The sequence below is a fragment of the Periophthalmus magnuspinnatus genome, chromosome 21 (assembly GCF_009829125.3).
Source record: "Periophthalmus magnuspinnatus isolate fPerMag1 chromosome 21, fPerMag1.2.pri, whole genome shotgun sequence".
In the NCBI taxonomy this organism is placed as follows: domain Eukaryota; kingdom Metazoa; phylum Chordata; class Actinopteri; order Gobiiformes; family Gobiidae; genus Periophthalmus; species Periophthalmus magnuspinnatus.
Genome location: NC_047146.1, coordinates 21,146,131 through 21,159,198, shown reverse-complemented (window position 1 = coordinate 21,159,198; position 13,068 = coordinate 21,146,131). Strand labels below are relative to the sequence as shown.

At 38.5% G+C, this 13,068-nt stretch overlaps 2 protein-coding genes across 2 annotated transcripts in view; one reads left to right on the top strand and one right to left on the bottom strand.

Moving 5' to 3' along the window:
- Window positions 1-1,461: 1,461 nt before the first annotated feature.
- dnajc15 (DnaJ (Hsp40) homolog, subfamily C, member 15) lies at window positions 1,462-4,310 on the bottom strand. Its single transcript, XM_033987104.2, has 6 exons — window positions 4,190-4,310; window positions 3,371-3,422; window positions 3,210-3,283; window positions 2,771-2,847; window positions 2,617-2,687; window positions 1,462-1,881 (listed from the first exon to the last, which is right to left on the bottom strand). Exons 1-6 carry the CDS (start codon window positions 4,292-4,294, stop codon window positions 1,811-1,813), a joined length of 450 nt encoding a protein of 149 aa, XP_033842995.1. The 5' UTR covers window positions 4,295-4,310; the 3' UTR covers window positions 1,462-1,810.
- Window positions 4,311-12,947: 8,637 nt separating this feature from the next.
- The window catches only part of plekhm3 (pleckstrin homology domain containing, family M, member 3), a 33,561-nt gene continuing 33,440 nt past the window's right edge, over window positions 12,948-13,068 (top strand). Inside the window, exon 1 of the mRNA XM_055230340.1 lies at window positions 12,948-13,030. The gene's annotated coding sequence lies outside the window, so the exon portion shown is untranslated. The remainder of the gene's footprint in view (window positions 13,031-13,068) is intronic.

Below are 13,068 nucleotides of genomic sequence, written 5' to 3'. Positions count from 1 at the left end.
GAGACTTGTGAGTGAGCCAAACTGACAGAGAAAGCAGCAGACAGCGGCGTGCCATTGGATGCGCATATGTAGACAGTAAATGCGATGCTCTTACCGCGTTTACGTCCAAGTTGTCGCGTTGTAAATTCATAAAAAAAGGTAAATTGGGTAAATATATTCCGTGCGTAAATCCGAGTTGGAGGGTTTCGTGCGCTCTGGTGGCGGAGGTGGCGATGGAAGTGGCAGCGACGAGCCGATGCTGCCTCCGGTGGAAGAGGGAAAGAGAGAGAGAGAGAGAGGAGGAGGAGGAGGGGGGGAGGACGGAATGGATAGAAAGAGGTAGAGAGAGGGGTGGAAGGAAGCTGGAGAGAGAGAGAGAGAGAGAGAGAGAGAAATGCGCGCAATCGACACCAAGGCCAGTGCTCGTTCGTGGGAATGTTCTTTCACCAGGAGGAAAATCTAACCTGGATGATGTGATTAAACAAAACGAGACGAGTATTTGGCAGAGAGGTTTGCAAATAACATAGAACAACTTTATGATTTTGTTACGCAAATGTCTGAATAAATCAATGAAAAGTAGGGTTAATATTTGATAAATGAATTGGAGGGATGAACTGACTTATAATTAGGTGTGTGAGATGTTTCCCATGCAGCCTAAAGAGGTGTGGAAAACACTCTGGTTTATAATGTGTGATTTTTGATATTGGGACCTACTTCAGACAGTGGGTAAACAACAGAAGACTCACTTTCACTCACCCCTCTGATGTGAAATTTCGTAGACATAGAGACAGTTATAGAAACTGGAGAAGACATTTTGAAGTGGGGAAAAATAGGGTTGGATAAAAACAAAAATCATATATAGCTGACTCTGACAATTCACTCTTTAATTCTTACAGCGATTAGATCAGACGACAATTATGGAGATATAAGCAGTTACTTCTTTAATTGTGTAGATTTGTGGAGTATCTTGTATTAAAAGCGTCCCATCAAGTTTATCTGATGGCAAACAGGGCCATCTAGTGGACATAACCAAATGTTGCACCTAAACAGGGACCAAAACTGATTCAGCGCTTTCTTTCTGCTGTGTTTTGAATGTAGTTTCAGTGAGTCTTTACAATTCAAATACAGACCTCTCTCACAGAAGCACAGGAGCCAGTGATCCTGTATCTTTTATGTTTTATATAATGCAAAAGTGAAATTCATGACCGAAGCCGATTGACATTAACTAAAGTCTATAATTGTGACAGCCCATTTATCCAAACAAGTAACTGCAGATTACTCCAATTAAATTACAAAAATAAACAAGTAATGGATAAATACTGGCTTAGTGATCAGAAACAAGAATACACCATTTACACACTTAATGTTACCTAATTGTTTGTCAAAATGTGTAAAATTCACTTAAAGGCTTAAAATAGCACTTTCACGTATTTTACATAGCAAAACAAGAACCATAATATTCATTTTCCATTTTCTTTATTTACAAAACTATCTGTAGCACATGAACACACAGGCTACAGTTCATTCCTTTGTCTCTGAACTTTCGAGTTGTACATTTCATCAGTGTTACACATTGAGGTTCATGCTCCAACAAATGCCCTTTAAAAATAACCCAGTTCTATTATTCAAAAGGTCATTGGACAAGGCCAGAGCAAAGGACAGATCCAACCCAACATAGTGGGTCTACCGTACAAATGCTTTTGGAGATTTCCTGGATTACACATTAAAATGACAAATAATTTAGATTGTTATTTAAATAAACATTTCTAAAATGGCCGGACAGTTTATTTGATAGAGTTGAATAAATATACAGTGACATTAACAGAATGTGTCATCGTCGAACGTCTTTATCCAAGAGGTCTTTCGCTTCATTGATTTTAGCAGCAATGTATGGAGATCCACCTGTGACAAACGGACAGGTTTCATCATCTTATAAAATGTCCATCTTTTCTTCGAAAGGTTATAATGAAACACCAGGTACCAAAATAAATGGTTGAATTAAATATCTGTATAATGTCTACAATAACTGTCTATTGCATAAGAAGTGTGTGCAGGTATTATTTATTTGCATACTAATAAAGTCAAGATTCTTCTATTGTAATAATGGTTTATGCATTAGCGCTTTTCCAGACGTTCAGTTACTTTACAGTTTTTCATACACTACATACTCTGTGGTGGCAAGCTCCTATTGTAACCACAGCTGCTTTGGGTAGAATGAGGGAAGCAAGGCTGCCAATCTGCGCAACTGGCCCTTCCGACCACCACCAACACTCACACGCATGCCACATTCATTCCTGGCAATGTGAGTGAAGTGTCTTGCCTAAGGACACAGTTTTGCCACTAGCACCCCACTGTGGCACCAGCTATTCCCACCAGTCTCCCGTCCAAGTACTAACCAGGCTTTTTTGACTACCAACTTATTGTCTCTACTGTGAACTGTAAATTTCACTGAGCTATTGAATTGTTATTTTGTTTCTGTGTTAGTTTCTAGCAAGGTGCCTCCAAATACCACAAATTAACACTTATCAACATTTGTCCCAGATAAACTGTGAATTGTAACTGTCAAAAAATACATTAAAAACATCTAGTATCCTTTTATGAATCAGAATAAAACTAATGTGATCATTTATCCTGTACCTTTGTCTGGGTGGTTAAGGACCATGATTTTGCGATGTGCTTCTCGGAGTTTGGCTTTGGTGCTGGTTGGGCTGAAGAACAAAACCACATCTCATATAAGCTTATAACAGTTTTAATGTTTACAGTAGAGCTTTAATGATCTTATGTGTTTTACCTTATGCCAAGAATAAGACTGGCCTCACGTTTGGTCATTTTCTGCTCAAATCCACCTTTGTAATATGCAGAGAAAGCCTAGAGACAAAATGGACACACATTTAACAATACATTTTATGATTGTCATAGACAGGATAATACAAGAAATGGCAATACAATTGTAATTGCTTAAAAAAAAAGAATAAAAAAATTGTACAAGCAAAAAAGAATAAAGGAAAAAACAAGTTCCCAAAATGTAAACCTTTATGTTATGTTATGTCAGCTAAACAATAAGTTTAATTTTCTAAAGCTGGTCACAAAGTATAAAAGAAACAATTAATTCAAATCTTTTAAGACCGTGTAAATGAAAATTAATTATAGTTTTACTGTTGTTTGCTCAACAACTGTAATTTCTTCTAATGACACTAAAACTTGATATCATTTTGATAATTTGTACTCACGAGTGACGGCATCTTCTTGACACTCTCAGAAAACACCTGCCCTAGAGGTTTCCACAGCTGGAAAGCATATCGCCCTGTGGAGCAGAAACAACAGAATGAGATTAAGTACGCCTGGGTTTTTACATTTTTATAAATAATCACAGAAACAGAAAATAACATACCAGCAAATCCTGCGGCAGCCACACCAAGACCAACTGCGATCAGAGTGCCTCCCTGTGGAAACAAAAAATTATTTTTTTTGAGAACCCCTCACATTACTTAACACACTAGGTGAAGAATACTTTATAGTATTATTTTGTTTTGGGTTTTTTTTTTATTACAAATACCTGCACATTCTCTTTGCACATTAAGAGCAACATACATCAGATTACCTTTAAAGATACACTATGTAACTTTTTTGGTAGAGGGGTTGCTGCCCGCACGTCTCCATGGAGTTGTTATTGCTTTCCTTGCTTTCCTTGCTTTCCTTGTTCCACAGTTTGACATTAAACTTGCCTCTCTCCATGGAAACAAGCAATTGACGCCACGAGGCCAAGTTACATGTTAGATCTGTGGAGAGGTGACCCTGCCCTCAAGAAGAATACGTGCTTTCAATAAGAAAACATCTCTAACTGAATAAAATCAAGATAGATTTTTCCTATACTGTAGAACATTCCAAGCAAACCAATACCATCTCTGCTTTTCCTAGAACTCCCTCTGATTTTAATGGGAGCTGGGAGAACCAATTTAGAGATAACCAAACACTGTACATAAAATTAACACAAATGTATAATATTTAGTAAGAAAATGCGTATCAGAGTAGACAATATTAGTAAACACGGGTGTATTTAAGCATGTATCTGTGTAACTGGCCTTGAATGAGTCTGATGATGCAAGTGTCATGCTGTCAATGCTGTTACCTAACCTTGATCAGATAAACTCGGTTAAACCTACGAAGGACATTTCATGAAAACACATACTTCGAGGAAAATGCTACTCACCAGTCTTCTGTCTATTTCTGCATCACTTCTGGGGGTTATTTTAGGCGTATATTCCGCATATCGCATCATATCTCCTCCATCTGCGGTCACACCGGAGCTCGCCATGTTGCTTCCCGGTGGTTTCTGTAAAGTCAAGGTACCGGAAATTAATCGGTCCAACTTCCGGTTTCAAAATAATCATAATCAATAAATATCAACATTTTTAAAAATAAAAAAAAACGAAGAATTCACCATCTTTAGTGTTAACAGAGTTGTTATTACAAAAATGTGCATAATTTTTTATAGTTTTGAAAAAATAAATAAATACAATTTTGAGAACATTTCACCATTCAGAAAGATATGATACTATTTTGTTTTGAATTTTCAGTCGCTATCGGTCCTAATTTTTCATGACTCTGAAATATGGATGGATAGCTCCACGCAATATTCATAATAATATTTATCAGTAAATTATTATCCATTTTAAATTGACACATATCTTATTGGGCCACGGGAAAGAAATACCCTAAATTAGATTCAGTTTTTGGTTAAATTCTTCATTTTACTTTGCCGAGGTTGTTGTAGCAATTAAATTTTACAAGATTCCAAAGATGTAGCACGGATTATTTTCACCTGTAGCTATCCATTATTTATCAGCAATTATAGACTTGTCCCACTAGATGGCGAAATTGTTAAGAAAACCATTATATTTGACTTGGGCGCTTGTAAAATGGGCAGAAATTACAAAGTACACATCTGTTGTTGTGTTAGTACATAGGCTACAAACCCCCCTTCTGGTTATAGGCCTATATGATATGAGGTCTGTTTCCTAAATTGCATCGCTCATAATCCTACAGCTGCATACTGTGTCCACAAAATTGACCCTTTTGTTGCTCGGACACTTCATCTCCCGCCTCTCTATGTTTGTTTGAGTGTTTGTTTGTTTTCCATTGTCCCGCTCCATCTCCGCGTGTCTGTCCAGGTGTACACAGCCCCTCGTGGACCCTTGACGAGATTAGGGGGTCCAGTGGGGAGCGGTGAGGACGCGGTGAGGACGCGGTGAGGAGCCCATGTGAACGCAGACAGGGCGCGGTGAGGGAGCGGACGGGGCGCGGATGGGGCTCGAGTTGGAGCAGGTTTCCATTGTGTCTGATAATTGGATTTGGCCCGGAGGACGAGAGACGAGGGCGGCTGAGAGGATCCGTCATTACGCGTCAATGAGACGTGTGTATGGCCAGCATTTGAGGGAGTGCGCTATCAAATGCATTCATATCGACCTGTTGAGAGTAGAGCTATAAAGAAACGGCAAATATGTCATGGCTTAGATGAGGCTTAAGATTTAAAGCCTATGTCATAAAACAGACTATACAGGCCTATAGCCTATTTCAAGTAGTTTCAAGTAAAGGTGCACTATGAAACTTTTCTGCTTGACTATCTAGGCCTACACGAAGACAAGCACGTCACACTACAAATTACGCCCATTACTTATGGGTCAGATCTATGGAGTGACATCCCAGGTGGCCATATCCTCTTGTCAGTGTCTGATCTTGTTAGATCTCTGAAGCTAAAAGCAAAACTGGTTAGGACTTGAACCATGGGGAATATCAGGTGTATCAGGAATATCATACACATTGCCTACTAGTGTCAAATCCTCTCTTACATCACTACCCTAGGGCAGCTGTTGCTACAACAGTAGCTTACCACAGTCTTTTAGCAATTAAACACTGTGGCCTACTTGAATAAATGCCAAATTTACAGGTTCAATACCCTACTGGAACATTCCAGGCAAAAACACACATCCCCTTGTAGCAAGCAGATGGCTGACCCCTCACTAGAAAAGTTATATTGTGCACCTTTAACTTATGAAATGATGGCTTTTAACAAGTCAAATCACAGGACATTTGTAACTATACCCTGCATGATGCTGGAGGGCTCCATCTGTTGCTGTAGAGCTACTGCAGAGTGAAGACATTTGAACGATAGCTGAACTTGATTAACTGTATTCATTGCAGTTAGAGCTCTGAGATGCTCAGAGTGGTGGAGGTGCATGCAACTTTTGAAGTGCAGAGGAGCTTTTGGCACTCAAGTTGGAAACAGGAACCCAGAGGACAGTGAGTGGGTCAAGTTAGATGGTGTGAAAGAACATGCACAACTAAGACTAATATGAGGAAGGTCTTGAAGCTTAGACTGCTGCTACATCTCTTAAATTATAGGACAAACTAAATTAAATGAATACATTGTTTTCTTCTGCAATGGTGCAATTTGGTGTAAAAGCTTCATGTTGCCATCATTAAGTGCTGCTATTTCCCTAATCAGGTCTCGTGCCGGTTTTCCCGTCTGCCTCGGCTCCTCTCCCTGATAGACCCACGTAAACAGGTGCATTAGCAGAAATCAGATACTTTTGTGGTAAAATGAGCCTCTATTTTAATGTGCACCTTCAGATAATTCATTTAGAGCAAGGGATGTTTCCATAACGATAGAAGAGGTGATATCAAAGGCTGAACCAGGACTGTTCTGTTGTACTGCTGTGTCCGGTTCACGTTTGTCTATGTCACGGTACAATAAACCAATAAACACATGCACCGCAGGTTTCAGAGGTCTAGTGTTTTTTAGTGAATGAAACAAATCAGGATTAAAACCAGCATGAACCAGCAATAAACTGGTTCTCCCCATCAACCCAAAATATGCACAATAGGCAGTCCTCCATGTAGTCTGAATCAAGCCTAGCTCAAGATCTGGGGTCTTATTTATAAAACATATGCACAAAAAGGTATATGTGTGACTTTCTATGTTAAGTTTGGAAACAATAAAAGGACAACTTGATGTGATATTTTTGAATTAGATATGTATGATCTGACTCTTTTAGCTATCACAAGTAAATACAAAGCAGTGGGCGGGGATAAGGGGTAGGGGGAAACAGAAATTGCCTCAGTGCATGACAATACAGGATTTCTCGAACATACATGAACCAATTCAAATACAACATTGAGTAAGCTACCGATGAGCCAACAGAGTTTTAACATGAGTTAATAAAAGACAATTTTACATAATATGTTTCTTTAACCTTAAATCAGTGTTAAAACATAAAATAGATCAGGACTAATACAGGACCAACTCTAAACAAAGACAAAATGCCAGGGTTGACTAAAACAGGATTACAAGAATCAACAAGGGACTAAAAGGATTTATAATTAGAAATGAGCTTGGACTAAACTTAGACAAGATCAGGTCAAACTAGACCCATTCACACACATTCATAGACCAGCGTACGCAGACCTAGGGTTGAGGTAGGTTAAGTGTTTTGCTCAAGGACATGACAACATTATTACTCTGAGGGAGCTGGAATTGCTTCGCCAACCTATGGGTCAGTAGATCTGACCACTCAATCAATAATGTTTACATCAAGGGGGATTTGAACCGCCAACCCACAATTGTGTCATCACACATACAGTTTTTCAGTAAACCTAATATTAAACCAATGGAGATTTTAAGATGTTAAACACAATGTTTTTATTTAAAAATACTATAATGTGATTACTGTAATTACCATCAGTTGCAGCTCTTCAGTGCATATCATATTATCATGCATTGTCATTTACTGCATTGTATTGAATTTCATTGTTCAGTTCCTAACTCTATCCCTGTGTGTGTGTATGTGGGTGTGTGTGGGTGTGTGTGTGGGGGGGTGTGTGTGTGTGTGTGCATGTGTGTGTGTGTGCTTCTGTGGATCAGGGTGCACTTGGAGAGTTGCAAGGGGACTGTATTAGACAAGACACACACAGAACAGATGAAAGCCTAGCCTGCGCCCTGTGTTCTTAAAACGCATCATAATTTAGTCATCATCATCGAGGAGGAGCAGCTCTGATCAAAATAAAGGAGCAAAGAGGGAGAGTGGAGCGACCCCAAACCACGAGTCACCAAGGGTCACACATAATAGAGCGTGTTCACAAAGGACATTTCAAGATGTGGCTTCAATACACACTTCTGGCTTTGAGGAAATGTACTGTGAAATTTGAAAAAGAAAGCTGAGAGGAATTAAAGAGGCATATATTTATTTTGGTACCTGCAATTTCATGAATTTGAGAAATTTCTTCTTATTTGTTTGTAAATGGTGTTTATTATTATTATTATTATTATTATTATTATTATTATTATTATTATTATTATTATTATTATTATTATTATTATTATTATTATTATTATTATTATTATTATTATTATTACAACAACGGGTGTGCAGAACAGGCCTGTATAAAACACTTGTTGTACCACAGTGTAATAGTCAAAGGGGGATTCGTCTGGAATGAATTCGTCTGAAATCACAGTATTATAGTAAACATATTTATCTTGCACTGCATTAAACCTCTCTGTGGAGACAAGTAGACAGGTAAAATTTCAGGTCAGATCTGTGGAGAGGTGACTCCACTCACATCAAGATTCAAGAAGGCATGTTTTTCAAGGTTATAAATGCAAAGCTGATAGGCCAAGCCATGCTATGGAACATTCCAGGAAAGGAAATGTTTGTTTGTTTCTCTTTAAATCACAATATCTTCAAAGTCAATAATCAATTGTATGTAGGCTATTTTGGTTTGATATCTCTTATTGCCAACTTCTCCGTACTGCTGGTTTGCCAGTTGTTCTTTTTAATGTATAGAGACAAATTCAAATTCAGAACAAATTTCAAGATCTTAAAATATGGCAAATGGTCACATTTTTAGATATCGCTTGTGCATCTTCAAGGAACTCAAAGCGCTTTACATCAAGGAACCTTCACTCACACATTCACACATACATTTATATACCAGTGTACACAGACACTGGGGCCGATGTGGGTTAAGTGTGTTGCCCAAGGACACATCGACAGAACTCATCTATGGGAGCTGGAATTACACTGCCAACCTGTGGGCCAGTGGACAAACAACTGAGCTACTGTCCCCCATGGTCATATAAAAATGTGACCATGACCACTGACCATCTTAAAATATGACAAATCTGCACATAGCCTATTAGAAAGGGTTTCTATTTATGGCTAATATGCGTTACATTTTATGGCATTGCTGTTGCTGTCTAATGATTCGTAAGCGTATTAAGATATAACTTTAAAGGAATTGTGATAGCCTTTTTAGTTTAATATATTTAGCTGACAGGAGTTTTGTGGCTGTTTTTCCAGTCTATTTAGTTTATTTGTTCACGCGGAACCTTTCTCCGTGTGTCTTGTTTCCGACGGAGGAGTTCTCTGCTGAAGTACGAGCAATGACATAATGGTAAACAGAAAAAAGGTGAGTCTCTTTTATATTTTATTTGTCGATCGCAGAACCTTACCTTCACATCGGGACGGCGGATTTTTCGTCTCCATTATCCGTGTTTAGCTCAGACCAAGTGAAGGCGTTTATTTGTGTTTTGCGGTGACATTGTCCAAGGATGTGCTAAATGCAGATGCTGATGCTAGCCTCCATCACTCCAGCGGCGGAGGAGAGGCCGCCCTGCCCCGCTATCTCTCATCTGACCACACAGCTCATGGACATAACACGTAACCATCAAATTAAAGCGAAATTAACGCGTAACGACAGCTTTTTAAGTTTATCATCATGTTTTTTGATCGTTTATGTGTAACTACAGAGGATTTTGCTGTCACTAGTCTGTCTCATAAAGCTACAGTGTGCGTCCTGTAATTCATGAAACCTATTGAAGATGCATACTGTTATCGATTTAATAATGTAACAAATAAGGTAAAACAATAAGCAACAAATAGTAAGTTATTCCATATTAAAGCAAAATAGCAATTATATATATAAAAAAAGGTATATTATTTAATTTGTATACACGTCTACACTGTGCGTTCATAATTGCTATCTACTCATATTGGATATTGCAAGGGCTCAGTAAAGTCCTACAACTAGGCCTACATGGCTAAAACTTGGACTGAACCTGGGACTAAACCTTTGACAATCAAACTAAGTCTTCATCAGAACAAGTGTAAATGCAGACTCTTAAATAGTACCTGGAAACGTCTGAAATCTCTTCCCAAACAGGAGGCTGCAGCTGATATGAGCTTAATCACACAGCCCAATGCAGCTGTTTTGCAACCGACCATGTTTTGATGTAAATATATTCTGTGTGAAATGTTTACTGCTAGTGTTGTCACGATACTAAATTACAAACTTGATTTTGATAATAAGGAATAAACTAGATACTCAATGCTGATTCTGATATCCATACCATGATAATAAAACACACTCCTTATTTAGACAGTAAAATGTGATTTAAAATTTTCGGTATTACATCATATAGTACTTTATTTTATATTGCCATGTGGCCTTATATCTGTGTTATCCTTCAGTCTTCCAGGTAGGCTTCATAGTGGCCCATGGATGTATATTAGTGTGCGGTCTTATACTATCAATAGTTGCTCAAATGAGTATCTGGTTTTGATACCATCTGTAGCATTGGTTAGTATCAGATTTTCACTACCATAAGCACTTGTAAACTCATTACATTGAATAAATAGCATAGTGAGGAATAACTTTGAACCACTGTGAAACCGCTTAAAATAAACTTACTAAACAATAAAAATCTGGTACAGCACCTTTAAACTATTTTGAATTACTAACTAATTCAATATACTATAACGTAAAATAAATACAACCAGTTGCTGATTCATAGTTCACCAAAAATATTTTGTGTTTGTAATGGGCCAGTATGATTTCACCAGTGTTGTCATCCTCTTTGTCCCCACCTAAACTTATCCATATTAGTCCTGTGTGATGCATCACATTGTTCACATCCAGGAATGAGACAGTAGTGATGTAATGGCCGCTAAATAATTCATTTGTCAAGTCAAAGAGTGAGAGCTCTGCAGAAAATCAATACCAACAGACAGCCCAGAGAGGAGGAAGCAAAATGCATGGAGACTAGAGGGGGAAGAGAGGAAGAGAGGGAAGTGGATGCAGCATAATGCATGATGACAAGAGCAGAAAGACGGTAAAGACGGAGGAGAGAACGGAAGGAGACAAAAAGAGAGAGGTTGGGGCAGAGGTTGCGATAAAAGGAGATATATGGGGAGATAGGGACATTAGAGTGGGAGAAGAAGAGAGGGAGACAAAGGAGAAGATATATAGGGAGGAGAGAGGAAACAGGGGGAAAGGGAGGATAGAATGGAAGAAGGCAGAAAAAGAGAGGGCAGGATGTGAAAAAGTGAGATATGTGGGGGGTAGAGTTGGGAGAGAGGAGAGGGAAACAGGTGGAGAGAGAGGGATAAAGAGGATGAAAGAGGGATAGAGATGAGAGGGGGACAGGGGAGAAGAGTTATAGGCAGGAGAGAGAGCAGACACAGGGGAGAAAGGAGGGAGGGTTCAATAGCAGGAGATATATTGGGAGACAGACAGAGGGGGAGGTAGAGGGAGAGGAGGGAGAGAAGAGGAGAGAGAGGGAGGTGGGGGGTAGTGGAGGTAAGATAGGTAGAGCAAGAAAAGCAGATAAGGGGAGAGAGCGAGGGGTGAGAAGAGACAGACTAAATGAACGGGAACTCCACCCCAGACGGAGACAGGAGCCTGATCAGGAAGTTCTCTGTTATTTCAGTGAGTTGTTCGGGATGGAGAGGAGGAGGAAGTGCGAGAAACGAAGAAGATACGCAAATAAAAAAGCTATAGAGGAGTATAAGGCAGGTCTGTAATATACATAGCTTGTTTCAGTTGTAACTGCATGGACTTTGGTTCGTAAATTATGTTTTGATCCTCATTTAGCCCTTGTCTAGACCTGCTTTAACATGGTTTACATTGTGATAAGTCGTTTGCTAGCCCTAGTTCATTTTATACCCGTGTTCTGTCCCCTGTCTAGATTTACTCCCTATTTTGTAGGTAAGTCTAATTATGCGAATTATGCATCCCTTTTGGAGAAGCGCTATTTCATGGTAAAGTTCACAATTGGACAATTTAAGAACATTTTAGCTCATGACTCATGATTATTTTTTTGTTTACATTATTAATCTTAAAAATGTCTAGAACAGACAGACATAAGGCAACGCTGCTGTTGATCCATTATAATAATGTCATGACAGCATTATTTTACTACTTTAATAATTTACTTTTTTGATTAGGCTAACAAAAAAAATAGTTTCCCCACACTGAGTGTGTGAGGCCTAAAGGCTTGTGCTCAATACAAAATCCAATATCACAATCATAATTAAAACCACTCTTTATTTAGACAATAGAATGTAATTTTCAACATTAAATAATAGTACTTTTATAGTACCATGCGGTGTTATATCTGTGTAATCGCTCAGTCGTCCAGGTACGTTCCGGAGTTGACCATCCGTGTTTACTAGTCTATGTTGTATACTTATACTAGCTCATGCAGCTCAAAATCATTGTAAGGCTATTTAGTAAAGGTTCTTTTCTTTGTGACTATATAGTATCTATACTTGCTGAAATGAGTATCTAGTTTCAGTACTAGTTTTAGTATTAATTAGTATCTGTTTTTTGATATTTTTGACAATCTTACTCTCCTCTCACATTCTAATTCATATTGACAGTGACGTGACCTCTACTTCCGTTTTTGTTCAACTTCTGCATTGTTACTTCCTTCTAACCACTTCCTTGTTCTTATCTTTTCAGAGTTCCCTTCAATGGAAGAAACAAGCCTCATGTCGACAATGGACAGCAAAATAAATCATCGTTTTGGACTTTATCTTCATATAACTTTTACCATTTTTTGACAAATACACAACACAATTTTTTCCATACACGACACGGCTATGCATTTCTGTTTTTCATCTGAATCAGCTGCCCTGGTGGACTTATTTTGACATTAATTTGAAAAGAAAATTGCATCAGATTAAATAGTTCACAGCCAAAGCGTGGCAAGGTTCAGCCAAACCTTGAAGTAGTTTCAGCTTTGATACA